At 42.2% G+C, this 19,490-nt stretch overlaps 1 protein-coding gene across 1 annotated transcript in view; it reads left to right on the top strand.

Annotated features, from left to right (window-relative positions):
- Nucleotides 1–19,251, top strand: part of LOC136309355 (guanylate cyclase soluble subunit beta-2-like) — a 57,865-nt gene extending 38,614 nt beyond the window's left edge. Inside the window, exons 10-17 of the mRNA XM_066237527.1 lie at nucleotides 1,012–1,228; nucleotides 3,227–3,547; nucleotides 6,266–6,414; nucleotides 6,919–7,065; nucleotides 13,344–13,498; nucleotides 16,269–16,420; nucleotides 18,531–18,626; nucleotides 19,139–19,251. Of these exons, the coding sequence (XP_066093624.1) occupies nucleotides 1,012–1,228; nucleotides 3,227–3,547; nucleotides 6,266–6,414; nucleotides 6,919–7,065; nucleotides 13,344–13,498; nucleotides 16,269–16,420; nucleotides 18,531–18,626; nucleotides 19,139–19,251 (1,350 nt within the window). The remainder of the gene's footprint in view (nucleotides 1–1,011; nucleotides 1,229–3,226; nucleotides 3,548–6,265; nucleotides 6,415–6,918; nucleotides 7,066–13,343; nucleotides 13,499–16,268; nucleotides 16,421–18,530; nucleotides 18,627–19,138) is intronic.
- The last annotated feature ends 239 nt before the right edge of the window (nucleotides 19,252–19,490 follow it).

The following is a 19,490-nucleotide window of genomic DNA, read 5'->3' as shown; positions in this document are numbered from 1 at the left end:
GGGTGGATCCCTGTCAGGGTGCACACGGGAGTCTGTCTCTGCCTCCCCCCCCCCCCCGCACTGGATTAAAAAAAAAGTCATTTAGGCAAGTGAAATTGGTCCAAAAAATTAGTTAAAATGCTATCAGCCATTGTGGTTTTCTCTGATATTTATTTGAATGCATAGATATGTTGAATCATCACTTCCAGGTGAATTGCTGGTAATAGGTTCTAAGACACTTACTCATTTAAGGATCATCTCTCTCTGCTTGCAAAGAATTGATCTGACTAAGGAAATCAAACATCCCATAACAAATAACTAGGAAATTATAAAGCAAGGTACCTTGGCTTTTCCCTGATGCCATGAGGACATTAGTACTGTGAATCTTAGTATTTTAAATTCCAATCTACTTTAAAAACTGTACTTCTTTTTAAGAAAATTTGATACTATCATTCAGAAGGTTGGGTTGATTTCTCTAGCCTCACAAAGTCCCCATGGTTCGTTAAGCATTCTTGGACAGCTAGTGCCAGCACTGGGCATTTCGCAGAGAGGGCACTCTGCTCCTTCCTCTCTGTGTTCCCTGGATGTAGCAGAAACAGTGTCTCCCAAACTTCTTCACCCAGGCCTGGGTGTCAGGCCCAATGCTACAGAATTTGTAGTTTCTTTATCAATTAATTTCAAACAGAGGGAGCAGGAGAGGCAGAGAAAGAGAGAGAGAGAGAGAGAGAGAGAGAGAGATATCTCACAGAGCTAAAGAAACACTGTTAGCCAAATTGAGAGCTTTACTTCTGTTTCTTGTTAGTCAGAAATGTGCTTTTGAGCACTTCAATGATATCCTTTTCTCTTTCAGAGATTAGCTGCATATTTTACTTTTAAAATAATATTAGTACTTCCCTGGTGTTTATTGCCTTGCTGACCCCTTTCCCCCGAATGAGTCACGAAGCATGGCCAGAGTGACATCTCCAAAGGGGGGCCGGCCGCAGTGCAGGCTGCTTTGCTCTCTTCGGTCTCACCTCTGTCCTCTGTGCGCAGCTAAGGGTCAAGCAAGCTGGAGTGAATATCCAGAAGTATGTCCCAGGACTCCAAACCCAGAAGATTCAATTAGATGAGGTTTTCTCCATCATCCATCCTCAAGTTACTTTCAACATTTTCAGCATCTGCAAGTTTATCAACAGTCAGTTTGTCCTGAAGGCACGGGAAGAAACGAGGCCTGAAGCACAGAAACATCAGCCCCTGCTCAAACTCAGAGGTAGAAGCTCCCTCCTTTCCCTTGCTCTCCGCTGTTTGGAGGATTGCTTAGAAAGGAAAGAGGCAGAGCCTTCCAATGTCCTCAAAAAATTTTAGATAAAAAGTGGGGCTGGGATGGCATTCAGAACAGTTGTTTTTCTGACATTTCTATTGTGCTTGATATGTAATAAATTCATTTTATGTCCTTAACCATTTCAGGTTCAGACATAAATGGACTCTAAATATCTATCTATATCTATATCTATATCTATATCTATATCTATATCTATATCTATATATACTATTTTCCAGAATTTTTATATATTATATATTTATATAAAATATAAATTTATTTAATAAGTATATAAATACATTTTAATTTATAAAATATATAAAATATATTTATTTTACATGAAATAAAATTCTGTTACCAAAAATTTTGGAATGCACATTGATACTAACTTAATGTCTGTTTTTTGTATAGTAACATGGTCATTTGACCTACTGTCAATAGGGCGTATATTTGCATTTGTTTTTGTTTCTTTGTAAATTTATTTCTTTGTAAATTTTATATAACATAAATACAGCAAATCAAACAAAGGTTAAAGACAAAGGTTAAACAATGTATCAAATTCAACTCAAACTATAATAAATAGTTAGACACAAAAAAACAAAAAGGTCTAAACTATGACAACAATAACATAAAATATTAAAGGGGAGTAAAATGTAGTTCTTATAGAATATAATTGAACTTAAATGCCTAGCCAGTTAGAACAGTCTTCTATAGGTAAATAATGATACACATGAGCCTCACTGAAAACCACAAACCAAAAACCTACAAAAGATTTAGAAAGAATAAAAAGAAAGGAAATGAAAAAGAAAAGCTCTAATAAAAAACAAAAGACCCACAAGGCAAGAGATCAAGAAAAGATAAGAAAAAAGGAGAACCATAAAAACAACCAAAAACAATGAACAAAATGGCAATAAGTACATGCTTGTTGTTAATTACTTTAATGTAAATGGATTAAATGCTCCAATAAAACAACATAGTTAGGGTGGCAGAATGGCTTAAAAGCCATGAGCCATCACATGCTGCCTACAGAAAACTCACTTCAGGTCAAAAGACACATACAAATAGGAACGAAGAGAAAGCTGGAGTACAGTACTTATATCAGACAAAATAGACTTTAAAACCAAGTGGAATTGCTGGACTGAGGGTCATTCTATTCTTCACTTATTGAGGAACTGCCATACTGTTTTTCAAAGTTGCTGCACCATTTTCCGTTCCCATTAGGAGTGCACAAGAATCCCACGTTCTCCACATCCTCAGGACCACTTATTATCTTCTGGATGTACATATATAGACACAAACATATGCTGCAAAGTACTGACAGTAATTATATGGTAAAATTATGAGTAATTTTTATTATTTTCTTCTGCTTTTTTCCTTTTCTGCAACAAACGTATATAACTTTTATAATAAAATAATAAGCATATCTATTTTTAAAGAAATAGGCATTTTGAGTCTGGAAAGCCAGGTTTCCTCTGGAAATGCAGTCTCACTGTCAGCATGGTGTAGGAGGCAGCTGTAGGATGCTAAAAGGCAAGACTACAGGACAGATCCCTGAGGAACACCAACATTGAAGGAGTGCACAACAAAAAATACCCAAAGGAATGACTGGGAGAAGTAGGGGAGATCTCAGGGACAAAGCAATGTCAGGGACATCCCTGGAAACAAGACTTCAGAGATGAGGGCCTGCTTGGCACCAGCAAGCAGCAGACTGGCTGAGTAAGGAAAGGACAGACACACCTGTGTCAGAGCAGGTGGTTGGAGGCCATGGGGGGAGGGGATGAAAAAGTGAAGGCAGAGAATATAGATAACCTTTGCAAAATTTGGCTAAAAGGGAAGGAGTGAGACTGTGCAGCGAATAAGAAGGCACATTGTGTGGTGGTGATCTGGTGAGCCAGGTCATCTGCTGCTGGTGACACGCTTTCTCGTACGTTTCTCCCGTGATGGAAGGCCAGATGATCTGGATGGAGTCCGTGCGGTGCATGGCATACCTGTGCTCCCCGAAGCTCCGCAGCCTGCAAGAGCTGGAGGAGCACCGGATGCATCTGTCCGACCTCGCGCCCCATGACACCACCAGGGACCTCATCCTGCTGAACCAGCAGCGCCTGGCGGAGATCGAGCTGTCCACCCAGTTGGAGAAGAAGAAGGAGGAGCTGCGGGTCCTCTCTAAACACCTGGCCACAGAAAAGAAGAAAACAGAGACCTTGCTCTACTCCATGCTCCCCAAACATGTGGCCCAGCAGCTGAAGGAAGGGAAAAAAGTAGCTGCAGGTAAAATGCTCCCTTCCAGTCACAGGGACCTCTGAGCGCAAGGCAATGTGCTTTAGTGCTTAAGGGCATGGGATCTGAACAAGGCAGATCTGGGTTTGATTTCTGGCTCCATCACCTGTGGGCACTGGGGTCTTAGGCTAATTACTTCAGCTACATATCCCTGGTTTTTCCCTCTCAATGTTGAGAACAATGAAAATAATACAATAGTAAAAATGGATTAAATAAAAATGCTTGCCAACTACACCAACATGTAAAACTTTCTCTAAGAATTTAAAGCTGTATCCTAAGACTGGCCTCTTTGTTCAGTGGCCATCACTGGAAATGCTCGCCTATACATTAAATCGTGGAATGCCTCTTAGGACTCTTCTGAGGCAGCAGCCTGTTTCTGGAAGGAAGGATACCACGTTTACTCTGAACTCACTTTCCATTTGTAATGGCTGTGTTTGTTCACCAGACCCGCAAAGTGAACTTACTCAGTGCTCGTGCATACTGCCCAGCTGAGCAAATTTATACTCACCCCAGTTTATGAGTAAACCAATAACTTCATCTTATTCCAAAATACGAGCTCTTTCCACCATATAGGGTGCTCTGGAAACACAGATGACAAGGAGATGAACAGTAAATGGATGTCAGAACAGAAAGGCAGGGTAGGGTTGTGAAGGCTTATATAAACTGTGTGGCACTTGAGTTGGGCCATGAGGCTGAATACCAGCAAAAAACCTGGAGGAGGCACTTCTGGAGAGTGGGAATAGCAAGAGGAAAGGTAAGGCCATGTAAAAAGACTGTTGGTTTTGTCCTTAGAACGGGGGGTCCAAGGCAAAGTGGTGCCATGTAAAGCGGGCTCCTAGGATGAGGTTCAGGTCGTACATGATGCGTCTGGAGTGCCATGGGAAAGTCTCTAGTATTTTAGATGTGGCAGTTCAGTGGAGTTATTCTTTTCTTGCAATGAACGTGACATGATTAGCTTTGTAAATATGGTTTTGGTTGCAGTGTAGTGCACACATGCGAAGGAGGCATACCGAAAGCTTGTCGGAGTGCAGGTCAACGATGGAAAAGGCTTGAATTAAGGCAGCATGAGTAGAAATAGTAGGATTTCATAACTGATAAGATGGAGGAGACAAGAGATAGGAGTGAGTGGGAGGTTTCTAGTGGGGAAAGGTGGGGTGATTTATCCTAAGACAGAATCAGGAAGAACAGGCTTGAGGGCGGCAAAGTAGGTCAGTTTTAGAACTGTTAATTTTGAACTGCCTGTGGGATGCTGTATGTAACATGACTAACTGGTAGTTAGGAATTGTAGGGAGAGCTCAGTGGAAGTTCTAGGACAGAACTATGGATCTGGGAGTTACTCCAGGGTGGGTGGTGGTGACATAGACCCTATGAATGATGGATAAGGTCATCTTGGGGTAGGAAGTGAAAAGAGAAGACAGTTGGGTACTGAACCTTAGGGGACAACTGTTATGTAAAAATGGAGAAAAGCCAGTGAATATATATAAAACAAGGAGATGAGAAAAGAAGTAAAAATATAGAGGGAATGGTAAGCCAGAAACCAAAGGGAAGAGAAAGTTAGATTAATAGGTTATTGCCATAAATATAAATAACCCAGAAGGCACCCAGCTCTATTCAAGGAGATATCCATTTAGTCACTCAATTTATTGAACATCTACTATGTGCCAGATCTTGCTTTAGGTACTGGGGATAAAACAAAGATCAAAACAGTCTCTCATCTCATGGAGCTTATGTTCAAATGAAAGAGATCAGAAATAACCTAATAAACAATTTTATATGAAATGTCATGCTACATAAATCTTGTGGGGTGAAGGGCAGCATTCAGGCTAAGAGGACAGAGATCTAGGTACTGTTATTTAGATAAGGGGATCCATAAATTTCTCACTGAGGTGGTTACATTTGAAATGCAGAGACAGAGCCGTGTGGGTATTTGAGAAAAGAGTGTGTCAGGCAGAGTAAATAGCATGTGCATAGGCCCAAGCAGGAGGCACTTGCTGTGCCGGAAACACCAGGAAGGCCAGCGTTGCTGAACTGGAGTAAGCCAGAGGGAAAGTGTGGAGACGTGAGGTTAGAGAGGCGGTGGGGACAGAGTGGGTCCCTTGTTGGGCTATGGTAAGGCTTTTGTGTTTTAGTCTAAATGTGATAGAAGTCTTGGAAGATTTGGGTCAGAAGAATCAGGGATCTGACTTAAGTACATCACCTGGCTGCTATATGGAATGAGCTGTATGGGGAAAGGAGCGGAAGCAGCCAGAGGAGTTGAGGACATGCTGAGGATATGGGAGCTTCTCCACTGAGCTTCGTGGTATCCTGTTTCTACCAGCCCTAACTCTGGGTCTCCTGTGGGCAGGCTCTGCCTTGACCTGATAGGGCTTCACTTATGTCAGAGTCTGCCCAACCCATATCTGTCATCCATGGCATTTGGCACATCTTACTGAGTATCTGCTTACCTGTCTGTCTCTGTCTCTAGACTGGCAGCTCCTTTAAAGCAGGGTCTGCATCCATTCATGTTATATCACTTTCCCAGCTTGATGACTAGCACATAGCCGGCACTCAGTAAGCATCAGCTGACTGAATGGTGCATGGTCAGTGGTGTCTGGCTCCTTTTCCTCAAGGCATAGTCAGATTTAGTTCACAATGGACTCCTGAATTCAGAAGTTACAGAATTATTATTCTATAACCTTGGCTACTAGTAATTCTTGGTTTCTGTTGCAGGAGAATTTAAAACCTGCACAATCCTTTTTAGCGATGTGGTGACATTTACAAACATCTGTGCTGCCTGCGAACCTATCCAAATAGTGAAGATGCTGAATTCAATGTACTCCAAGTTTGACAGATTAACCAGTGTCCATGAGGTCTACAAAGTAAGTGTCTAAGTAAGGGTAGGCAGGCACTTGGTGACAAGTCTTTCCCTTCACTGGTCAGGGGGTTGGTGTGAGTGCGAACAGGCGTGGGGAAGAGCTAACAGGAAATTGGAGGTATTTCAGAAATTTTAGTTACTTAGAAATTCTTCATCATATCCAATGCTAAGATGCTCTTGACAGTACACTGCTTTCCTAGAGTTCTCCTACTCCTTAAAGCAGCACATCTAACCCAAGTAGTACATGTTGAACATACAGCCTCACACCCTGACCCTAGGAGTTTCATCTTCTCCGGGCTTTGTTTCCAGTCAAAGTGAGGGTGGGGGGCTTTTGGCTCTCCCTTGGTTATTTTCTGAGTCAACTTTCTCCTCCCCCCCACATACCTCATACTCGTAGCAAATAATCACCACTGTTCCAACAACATAGGAAAATATGAGAAAAATGTCTAGTGATATGTTTGGTGCATCTAGGAAAACCTCTGAATGTTCCTTTTTTCCCTCCTTACAGGTGGAAACAATAGGAGATGCTTACATGGTGGTAGGGGGTGTACCAGTGCCTATCGAAAGCCATGCTCAAAGAGTGGCTAATTTTGCCTTAGGGATGAGAATTTCTGCAAAAGAAGTGATGAATCCTGTTACTGGAGAGTCCATCCAGGTAGCGAACAACTGAGTCCTTTATGTAACACCAACCATCTCACACGAAAAGTAGGGTTCTGTTTATGAGTCTGCTCAGATGGTTCTTGGGTATGTTACAGCAATCCAAATGAGTGATTTCTCCCAGCTCTTCCCTTCTCTGGCATATATGACTAAGTAATGGAGATATTAGTCAGGATATAATTGTCCCAACTTCTCTCAAATTTCAGAAGAGGCTTTGGAGCTTGGGATTTTCATGTGATTCACTGCAAGTTTCTTTGTCTGTAATTTAGGACAGAACTGAACACCTCTTCTCATTTATTTTGTAGGTTTCCATTCATCTTAGAAGCCATCTCATTTATAATTCCTACTTTTTTTTTGTTCACACATTTCAACAAGTGGTCAGGTTTATTAAATAGCCAACATTCCCTGCTTAGAAAAACTGTGTATCCAACTTGCTGTCTGACAGGTTCAGAACTCAAACTGAGGTGTGAAACTGCCTCTAGCCAGCAGGCCAGACTCTATGGTGCCATAAGATATTCAGAATAGCTTTCCTTCCACCACGTGGCTATTAGTGAGACATCTGCTCTCCCTTCTCACAGGAAGCTAGCTACTCTTATAGCTTGTTCACTTTATAAAAGTTGGACAGTTTTAGAGATGAAAAGTAGGTCTGCCCTCTGTCTTCTCAGCAGATCCAAACTGCCCTGAGATGGCTTACAGTGGTGTCTCTTCCTTTTAAAACCTACTCACTTCCTCGCTTCAATCAGTCTATCTTCAAATATCCAACTAAAAATAAATCAAATTATGAGACACAATATGATTTTTCCAATTAAAAGCCCTATGCAGAAGATTCTGAAAATCTGTGCCACTTACCCTCACCACAATAATTTTGAGGCTGAGAAATACTGCTGATCCTGGTTATTGTGTCCACTGTGGTCTTCTGAGTCCAAGTTGGCTTTAGGTGATTTCAAGAATATGGTGTCCACAATACTTGGCCTGTTGAATGCACACAGATACATCTGTTAAATAAAACCTCCAATGTAAGAGAAAAAATCAAGATGGGAGGTAATGAGGGAGTAGAGATAAGAGGTAAGTGTTTCAGTTAAAAGACCAGTGGAAGCTATTGAAGAAAAAATAATTGAAAATATACTGTTGTGTAAATAGTGTGTGTGAAAGAAGCATAGCAACAGAGATATAAATCATGCGACAACTATAGGAATGAAATTGAATAATGAATTCCTGGAAACTGTCAAGGTGGATTTACCAAGAAGAAAACAGGAAAAGATATAATCAATTCCAAGATAAGAATAGGGACATAGCTGGGAGCATCATTAAATATCCACTAGAAACAGCATGTCATGTGAGTTTATTTAAGAAAGTAGGAAAAGGACTAGAAACATTTTCTCTCTTAAGATAATTGTGGTGCATTTCTCTTTTTTTTCACAAGATAATGAAACACAGCCAATTTTATTCAAATTCTCCAAAACTTATACGCAGTATACTGTTTCCAAAATGTATGGCATCCTTTATATAATGCTTTTATTATTCAATCTTTCCTTTATAGTTTTTTTTATTTTTTATTTTAGTTTTTGGTCTTTTCTTTACATTCATCAGTAAAAGCCAGAGTCTTGAGTTACCAGTTAGAAGCCCCTGACCTACTATTCTGATTAAGTTTCTTCTTAATATTCATGGCCAACATCTGGCTTCTAAACGAAAGGCTCTTGGTTTTCCCAGTGACTTGCTGATGGGTGAGACCACATTGTTCCCCACAACCATATGACCTAATTTAGAATCAATCTTGTCATCTGGTCTTGCATTTCTCATCAAATTTAAAATTCACCTCTCAGGTTCTTCTGGAGTCATGTTCAGTTTATCTTGTGCTACATTTCTACAGGTTTAAAATTAGTGCTCTTTGAGGTCTTCTATTATTTCACTCATATGGCCTTTAATATACATTTATAATTGTCATACTATGCATGAGACAATATTACTAGGTACTTTGAAGGATTCAGAGAAATATGTAACAGACTCCTTTCCCAGAGGAATTTATAATCATGAAAACAAAATGACAAGTAAATCTGATTAGGATGTAGAAGGCTCCAAGAGACTTCTATTTCAATATTAGCTCTTAAAAAACAAAAACAAAAACAAAAATACCTCAGAGAGCAAAGAAATATAAATAAGCTAAAGTCTGGAAATTGACAGGCCCTTTCAATGAGAAGGACCCCATAATTACATTCACCACTAGTAGAGCAGCAGAAGAAGTAACCCACCAGAGACGAGGGTAAGGAGAAACCAGTCTAAATTTTAGTGAACTTTTCATGGCCACATTAGGACTGAAATGACAGGTTAGAATCCCCCAAATCCTGTCCTTGATATGCCCTCATTACAGAGGCTGTACCCATCTACCAACTCTTATCCACAGGCCCTCACTAAGTATCAATACATTAGGTTATTCAGCCAAAGGCTAGGAATAAGGAAGGAGAGTTGAGAGAGATTTCAGTTTCTGAGGCATATGGGGCCTTCCTCAAATGCAAAGAAGTGGGGCAAGGAAGGATGGTATTACAGTAGAAGAACTAAGGGAAATTCCTTTGAGGTACTCGGCTTTCAGCAAGTACACTACAATGACCCTTTGAAATCTGGAGGCACAGGGAAATCTCCTCAGGTAGAGAGAGCCATGGTAAGATTGATGAGTAAGGAGAATCCTCAAATCTCACTGTTGGTCTATAAAGCAGAAAGAGATCTCCAATAACTCAGAAAGGTGGTGTGACTGTGCAGTATGAAGAGGTTCTCAGAGCCTTGCTGGTTCTCAGATCCTAAGCTCAACTGGAGAGAAAGTCTTGATATACCTATGTAATATTTGAAGTCAGTGTTGCATGGAAACCATCAATATCTCAAGAAAAGCCCAGACCCCACTCAAATATATATTAGTTCATTCAGTCTCCATTCTTGCAGTCTGACATTAGAAAGGGTATAAAATTTTCTGAGGGGTAAACATTATCTACTTCAGTATCTATTGTACTTTCACATACAATATGGGATATATAATTACATAATTTAAAATATGAGGTGCAAGAAGAAACAAAAAAGTAGCCAAGAGAGGAAATAATCAATAAAAACAGATCCAGAGATAGCTTAGATGTTAGAATTATCATTCAGAGTCTTTAAAATAACTATGATAAATATTTTAAAGGATCTACTGGAAAAAGGGAAGAAGTTTGATTAAATCATAAATACATACACACTTTATCTCTTTTTACTCTATTATCTATATATCATCTATCTAGCTATCAATCTATTAATCAATCTATCCATCCCATGGAAATTAAAAAAAATGATATCAGAAATCAGTAATAAAGAATTTATTTTATAGGATTAAAAGAGACTAGACACAGTAGAGGAAAAAATCAGAGATTTTGAAAACAGACAAAAGAAATTATCCAAACTGAAATACAAAAAAGAAAACAGTGAAAAAATTAAACAAAGCATCCCACAATATCAAGTGGATCACCATATGTGGAACTGGAATCCTAGAAGGAAAATAAAATTCAAATCAGTTAAATAAAATATTTGAAGAGACAGTGGTTGAAAAATTTTAATGTTGATGAAAGATATCACTCCACATATCTAAGAGCTCAGCAAACTAAACCAGAAAATTACAATAGATCTAATATATAGTCAAGTATGTTGAAAGTCTTACCAGCATGTTAAAGCAGAAAAAGAAATATAACACATAAAGACTGGAAAGAAGTAAAATCGTCATTATTTATAGACCAAATAATGTCACATCTAATAAACCTCAACTAGTTGTGATAAACTACCAGATCTAAAAAGTGTCATAAGACACTAGGACGATACACTAAAATTAGTTGAATTTTTATATTTAAGGACAAAATGTTGGAAAATGAAATAAAAACAAACTATTTAAATGTAGTCTTAAATCTTAAAAAAATAAAATAAAATTAGAAGACTTATGCTACCTATTCTCAAGCTAGAGTAACTTATTTATTTATTTATTTATTTACAAGAGACAGAGAAAGAGAGTGGAGACAGACAGACAGGGAAGGAGAGAGGTGAGAAACATCAATTCTTTGTTGTGTCACTTTAGTAATTCATTCATTGCTTTCTCATATGTGCCTTGATGAAGGCTGGTGGCTCCAGCTGAGCCAGTGATCCCTTGCTCAAGCCAGCAACTTTGGTCTCAAGCCAGTGAGCCCATGTTTAAGTTGGTAACCTCAGGATTTTGACCTAAGTCCTCAGCATCCCAGACCAACACTCTATCTACTGCATCATTGCCTGGTCAGGCTCAACCTAGAGTAATAATGACAGGGAAGAATTAGCAGAATGACTGGAAAATAATCACTGGAGCATTATGGCATGTCAAGCAGTATACAGTATACATATTTAAAGCCAGCTAATTTTTGACCAAGGCATCAAATCAATTCAGTGTGGGAAGGAACCCTTTTTGAGAAATGTTTCTGTTACAATTTAATATTCATGTGGAAAGAAAAGTATACCTAAATTCTATCTCAGTTACATATAAAAATTAGTTTAACATGTATCACAGATTTAACATAAATGTTAGAACTATCAATCTTCTTAAAAGGAAATATAGGAGAGTAGTTTCATGGCTTAGAGTAAGCAATGATTTCTTAGAACACAGAAAGCACTAACAGTTAAAGAAAAAAATAGATAAAAGGCAATGTTATGGGACTATTATTTCCCCCCGCCCCCTGAAATTTGTATGTTGATGGTTTAACCCCTAGTACCTCCAAATGTAACTATATTTGGAGGCAGGGTCTTTAAAGGGGTGACTAAGTTAAGATGAGGCTGTTAGGATATGCTTTAATCCAATCTGACTGGTGTCTTTATAAGAAGAGGACCTTCGCATACATGAACAGATTCCAAGGCTGCATGCACACAGGGAGAAGACTATGTAAAGATGCAGCGAGAAGTGGCCATCTGCCAGCCAAGGAGAGAGGCTGCAGGACAAACCAAACCTGCTGACATCTTGATCTTGGACTTGCAGCCTCTAGAACTGTGAGAATGTAGATTTCTGTTTTTTAAGCTACTCAGTTTGTGGCATTTTGTTATGGCAGCCCTAGTAAACTAACATATTCTTAAATTTTTTAAATTTCTGCTTATTAAAAGAATTGAACATACAAATTCACAGTATAGGGAAAATATTTATTAGGAAAAAATATATATCACATATCCAAATATATATAGAACTCTCATATATATATATATATATATATATACAATAAAAGATAAATACCTCAATTTTTTAAATGAGCAAAAGTCCTGAACAGACTTTTCGTGAAAGAAGATATGTGAACGGACAGTGTATGCATGAAAATGTGCCTAATATCATTAGCCATAAGGGAAATGCAAATTAAAACCACAATGAGATATCATTTCATGCCCTTTACAAGACCAAATGTTGGTGAGAATGTGGAGCAACTAGAAGTGTCATACTACTGATAGGAATGGAAAATGGTCCAAAGACTTTGGAGAATTGTTGGGCATAATTTCTTTCTTTCTTTCTTTCTTTCTTTCTTTCTTTCTTTCTTTCTTTCTTTCTTTCTTTCTTTCTTTCTTTCTTTCTCTTTCTTTCTTTCTTTCTCTTTCTCTCTCTTCTTTCCTTTTTTCTTTTTTTATCTCTCTTTCTCTCTCCTTTCTTTCTTTCTTTTTTTGTAGCATTAAATACACATCTACCTTGTGACCCAGAAATTTCACTTCTAGGTATTTACCTAAACAAACAAAAAAAAGAAAATGTGTGTCCACAAAAAGATCAGTGCAAGAAAGCTCATAACACCTTCAAATTGGAAACTGGAATTAACCTAATAATGTTCATGCTCATAAAGAGGAGACTAGATAGGTAAATTGTGGTATATTCTTATATTAGAATAACATTCAGCAAAAATAATGAATGAACAACTGATACATACAACAATATGGAAAATCTCAAAGATATTATGTTGCATAAACAAAGACTGATTCAAAACATGGTATACTATATAATTCCATTTATGTGAAGTTCTAGAATAGGTAAATTAATTCATGATAAAACAGATAAAAAGGCCATTGCCTCTGCAGAGAGGAGAGAAGTGAACTGGAAGGGGCTTGAGATAATTTTGTGAGGTCTATGTTATAGCCTATATTTTATTTTGAATGATAGCTACAGGATATATCAAAATACTTACCATCTGTCTTTATTTTATGTAAATTATTCTTTAATTTAAAAGTAAAAGCAAGAATGTTTAATAGTCTCTTTTCAGTGAGGTTTTCTCTCTGCAGATCAGAGTAGGAATTCATACTGGGCCCGTCTTAGCGGGTGTCGTGGGGGACAAGATGCCACGGTACTGCTTGTTTGGTGACACTGTGAACACAGCTTCTAGGATGGAAAGTCATGGGCTTCCCAACAAAGTGCATCTTAGCCCCACGGCGTACAGGTAACCACTCATTTATCCATACCTTCCTTTGTCCCTTCTTCTAGACTTACAGAGGGCCTAGCAGCCATGGGACGGGGTAGTGGAGGAAACCAGTGTCTTTCCTCCCATGCCACACCGGCTTACAGAGGAATGTTGTTAAGTCTCTGCTATAGGTTAGTTTTTGTTCTCAAAGAGTGTAAGATCTGGTGGCAAATTACAGCCCACAGGCCAAATCCAGTCTGTCGCTTATTTTTGTAAATAAAGTTTTATTGGAACACAGCCATGCTTTTAATTTACACACTGTCTATGGCTGCTTTCATGTTACAGTGGCAGAGCTGAGTAGTGGGGATAGCTTGTATGGCCCACAAAGCCACTGTCTGTTCTTTTACAAAAAATGTTTGCTGATCCTTGATCTAATATTCACAGATCGTTATTTTAGAAGTGTAGTAAGAACAATGGTAAAGATATGCATAAAACAATACTTAGGGTTTCTTGAGAACTTAGAAGAGGTGACATTCTGGCCTAAGTTCTTTTACATGTGTTAGTTCATTGACTGTTTCAGCAACCCTATGTAATAGTAAGATATACTGTTATAATTTTCCTCTACAGATAAAAAAAATCAGGCAAAAAAGGGTTATTGAGTTGCTTTGAGTTGCAAGCAGGCTCGGAGGAGAAGAGCCTGGATGCAGCCCAGGGGTGAGGCTGGAGGGGGTCGCAGTGAGTGCCAGGGAGCCTGGGCAGGGTGCGACAGGTACAGAAATTCTTTGAAGGAGTGTAGTCCTGGGCTGAATCTTGAGCAAGGAGTTCCAGAGTCAGATCTAACCCAAACTGGAGTACTGGGGATGGAAAACAAGCAGTGCAAACGCTGAGGTGGAGGAAGTACAGAGAATGATCACACAGCTAGCTTACTGGAGTGGAGCATGTGCCACAGAAAGTGGCGAGACTTGTGTGTGCCTCACTGAATGGCTAGGCCCCCGAGGGGTGTGCGATCAGACACAATGGCAAGGTCAGGGTCATTTTTGACACTGACCACTCGGGACTAAGGAAGGACTGATATGAGCGTCAGGAAATGGGAAAGAGAAAACCAGTTAGAAGTTTGATTTGAATCAGAATATTGGCAGTGAGAATTTGGGTGAAAGTAAAATCAGCTAAACCTGGTAATTGCTAGAAATGGAGAATGAAAACGAGGAGGTGCCTCGAATGTTCCCCAGGTCTCCACCTTGGGTGAGTAGGACCTGAATCTCGCCATCTGAAATAGCACAAGTCAGAAGTATTCTAGGTCACTAGAAGGTACAGAAGTTCAAAGGACTTGTGGAGAATCTTGGTGAAGATATCACAAAGTGGATGAATAAAATTTATAGTGGAGTTGGCTGCATCCAGACGTGGAGGAAGCACTGTATTGGTAGTACGTAAGCCATGAGAGTTGATAAGATCCCATTGGGAGGGATTCAGTATGAGAAGAACAGGGGCAGATGGAGAAGGAGGAACCCACGTAAGAGGTAGAAGCAATAGAACAGAACCAGAGAAGTTCAGGGTGAGAAGCACCCTCGAGGATATTTTTAGGGAGGAGGAATTGAACAAAGGTGTCAACTATATTATAGTTAACAGGACTGAAAATCGTTCACCAGACGTTTAGGGGACATTTTCAGAAGCTGTGGTAGAATGGTGGGTATAGACACTGGAGTATGGGTTGAAAGGTAAAAGGAAGAGAGGACTCATACGAGATTAAAGCAGGAGGTAATTAAATGTAAAGTTCTTGGTTTCTATTTAGGATGATAGAGACCTGAGCATGCTGGTAGGCTGTGGGGACGATGCAGATGGAGAGGGAGTTGAAAATCAGGGGAGAGGTGCTGGTGAGGCCGGGGCCGGGGGAGGTGGGAAGGGAGCATGGATGGGGGTGCCTCCTGCTCTGAGACTGGGGATAAGGGTGATGTGGTGAATGCGGCGAGGAGTTGCTGCATCTCACCTATAATGGTTAACATTTCACAGCTGGACCAGATCATGGAGTAGTAGGCCTGGGCAGCTGCTCGAGAGCAAGGCAGGAAGGCGCCAAATGAGGGAAAGTGAGGAGTGTGGAGAGTGTCTGAAACCTGCACAGGGCTGGCCAAGCACAAGGGAAGGTTGATTAGTGCTGAGAACTGGCGGAGGCAGCTGACCATGAATTTGAAACATTGCCCATTTGCAGTTCTGTGGTTCTTCTCCAACATCTCTCAGGGGCCATTAAATGAATAAACATTTTCTAGTTCTTCTATAACTCTGTCTTTTTTCACAGTCCCCTTCTTACCCTCTTCTTCTTGGGTTCTTTGGCAGCCAGAGATCGTGGAGAGGCTTGGGTGGTTAGAATGAGCATGCTGGCCCCGCAGGGTACGTGGGGTACTTGAGGAAGAAAGGGGCTTGAGGAGGCGCTCCTAGGAGCCTCCTGCTTCAGAACCATGTGAGGACAGTGTGCACACAGGCATTGGGATGTGACTGTAGAGGTGTGAGGGCCACGGCATGCGCTGTGTGCTGGAGGGTTGAGAAGTGGTGAGTGGGTCACAGCATTTTGGTGGGACCCCTGGGCTCTTCCTCTGCCTTCAGCACCCGGTTCAGAATGTTTGAACACATCCTCCCTTCTCTTCCCTCCTGCCGTTGGTCCCTCTAGCAGGCCCTGCTGATGTCTCAGAGCCCCACTCCTCAGCCGTGTGCCCTGCATCTCAGACTTCCCTGTTGTTACCCATCTTGTGGTGGTCAACTCTCCAGTTACAGACTCGTGATCTTTAATATCTGGTGCATTTATTTTCCCTCTGTTCAGAGCCCTGGAAAACCGAGGGTTTGAAATCATTGAGAGGGGTGAAATTGAAGTGAAAGGGAAAGGGAAAATGACCACCTACTTTCTGATCCAGAACTTGACTGCCTCAGAAGATGAGATCATGGGGAGACCTCCAACTCCACTCGCTCACAGAGGTAAGCAGAGAAGAGAAGCCTCATTGTGCGTGTTGAACACGGTATTTTTCCCACCGACACTGGCAGCTCTGTTGAGTGTGGCCCTCCGGTTTGTAAGGTCAGCATGGGTATCATCCCTCCCCACAGCAAACTGCTTCCTTCTGGTCAGGAACGCTCCAGAGAATCAGTGCGACCAGTATGCCCGCAATGCCCTTCCCTTGCATTCCGGATGTAACGATGTTCTTTGAGCTGGGCTGACAGAACCAGCCTAGGGGTCTCCCAGGTGTTTTTCATCAGGGTTCTGCCCTGTTCTAGACATGGGCTCTCCCTGTCGGCCTCTCCAACAGCTGGGAATGACTCTGGAGTCTCCCCAACCTCAGAGGTTCCAGATCAGACTTTCTGCACACACAGGCATCTTTCACCTTCCTCGTTTTCTGCTGGCTTCCAAAACTGGGAGGAAGGATAAAATCTGTGACTCACCTAGCCCAAGAGTGACTAAAGAATGAGTGTAGGTTAAAACCACCTAGTGCTAAGCTGGACCAGGGATCACCGTTTGGCTAATGGTGATCAAAAAAAGCAGCACCTAAAATTCAACAAGGAGGCCTCTGTCAGCTGCAAGGCAGGTCCCAACCACCCCAGCGGTCAGGGCCCCTAACAGCGACCCTGGTCAATGCTGGGAGATCCCGACCAGAATGGGAAACCCACTAGTAGGAGGTAGGTCATCGTGAACCTCTCAACCGGGACATAGATTCATTTTGACAGAAGCTAATCTTTAGCTGCTCCAGGGCCTGCAAAGAAAAATATCTAAATCCAGAAGTTTCCTATTTACATAGCTAATATATGCAGGATGTCTCTTTGGGACATGAAATATGGCTACTATTTTTAAAAGTAGAGCTGCACCAATGAACAGGTGAGTATTCGAAGAAGTTTTCCAATTGTCCTTATAGTGTGTTTTTATTCTAATACCAGCTCACCATAGTTGTCTTGTGAGCTGTGATTGGGTTTGGCCACATTTTACTGATGAAGATACTGAGATAGAAATATCTAAACCAAACACTAGAAATAACTGGCGAAATAACTGGCTTTATTATAAGTTATTCACCACTTATTTCTGGAAGTCACCCCTTCCTCCAGGCTGATGGCAGCCCTTACCCCCAGCCTGATTCCCTTGGCCAGGTGACTCTGAAGAGAAACAGCATAGCCCTGTGTGTGTGGGCCCCAGAGGTGGGCTCTCCGCCTCTTTCTTTGTACATGTGCACATTTCCCTCACCCCCTTCCTCCTCAGCATAGGGTCCCCGTGGCGAGCCCCTGCTGTCAGGCTCTGGGGCAGGTGGTGCGGCAGTTCTGGGCCTGCCCTCTCATCCACATCAGAGCCAACACTGGAGGCTCTAGCTGGAGCAGGAAGGGCTGGGTCCCTCAGAGGAGACCGTGCCGACACTGCTTTCTGTGTCTCAGTGGCTCCAGAGTGTCACCCATGACCCAGCAGGGGCTGAGTCTCTCACAGCCAGTGATGGAGGAGGGGATGCAGAGACAACAATGTGCATACGAATGCCCTTCCACATTGCCTCTTTCCTCAGGTTAGCTCTGACAGGACATGCACACTGGCTTTTCAGGCGATTTGCGGGAGGCGTGGGAGGGAAACCAGGAAGATGAACTTGAGGTGATCTGAGTGTGCACCCAGTGCTGAGAATTATGTCGTAGGTTGCAGCAGTGCAGAGGGAGGGGACCTCAGCAGTGCCTGTCTGTGTCCTCATGGGCGGATGCCCCTCCCCTGGCTCCCTGTTGGCCTGGCATGAAGGTACCCAGGAGGCAACAGGAACAAGGAAAGATGGCGGCTAGGAGAGCTCTTCCTCCAACCATCTTCATTTCCTCCCCTTTGTTCTCAAAAGCGGGTGCATTTGCTCATTCTTCCAGGTGGCGAATGCATTAAACATATTAAGTGTCCTGCAGCCTGCCCAAGAATGACATTTCGCAGCGGGACCTCTGTCTGTCCAGTCCTGCACACAATGGGCACCTGAGGAACTCCCCAGGGGCCGTGATGTCAGAGGCACAGAAATGCCCCCTTCCCTGCCTCTGCTGCTCCCGGAGGCTGCTTGCCCTGCTCACTTTTCCTTCTCACACTTTTTTGCAGAATCAAGTGCTCAAGGAAGTCAGGACAGCAGAGCTGTCACTGTCATGCGGTACCCAGACAGCCAGCAGCCGCCCCCCGGGAGGGCTGCAGCAGATGGTGAGTGCAGCAGCCGGTGGCAAACCCCGGTGCTGAGCTGCGTGTGGACAGAATTGTGGGGTCAGAGGTGTGGGTGACGGGAGATGGGAAAGAGCCAGAAAGACACAGCCTGGGTGCAGTTTGGGGCCCTTATGAGTTGCTTGATGTATTTTGAGTAAGTTTTTATATGTTCCCCCAACCCATTCACCTCCCCCACCCCCTGCCTCAACTATCCCAGGAGGGCGCTCTGAGAATCTCTAACACTCAGAAACACTCATTATTCTCCACGTATCCATGAAATGAAGTTACTGTGGACACTGCTGTCACTACAAAGTGCTGGAGACTCCTCACTGTCCCTGCCCTGAGCTGTTTCACTGAGAACCCAACGCGCTGGCGCTACCTCGAAGCGTTGGCCCAGTGGCCCTGTCGCCCTGTTTGTCCTCAGAGGTGGTAGGGACAGGAGCTTTCTCTCAGTCTATGCCTGTGCCTGACTGCCTTGATGAGCCATTCAGTCCCCTCACATGATTCCGTAGCTGCCCCACGGGAGGCCGTGGCTTCTCGGTGGCCCAGCCATGCCTTTCTCAGACCCCCGTCTGGATGGATTTCTGATTATGGTGTGGCTAGCAGATGTATCGATAAGGACTAGCTTACACACTGTAGGGACGGACACGGTGTGCAACATGAGTCAGAGGCTCGGAGAACCGAGAAGCAAGCCAGCTGGGCCATTGAACCTCACTCCTGCTTCCCAGATGCCAGGCCTGTTGAGTCAGCATTGCTTTTTTGGCTTCCCCAGTAATCTGAGTAGGAATTTACCATGACACAGTCTTCCTTCTCATCTCTAATGGACGGCAGCAGACATGGATGGAATTCAGCCCCGAGGGACTT

This window comes from Saccopteryx bilineata, chromosome 6 (assembly GCF_036850765.1).
Source record: "Saccopteryx bilineata isolate mSacBil1 chromosome 6, mSacBil1_pri_phased_curated, whole genome shotgun sequence".
Classification (NCBI taxonomy): Eukaryota; Metazoa; Chordata; class Mammalia; order Chiroptera; family Emballonuridae; genus Saccopteryx; species Saccopteryx bilineata.
This window is presented reverse-complemented; position numbering and strand designations above follow the sequence as displayed.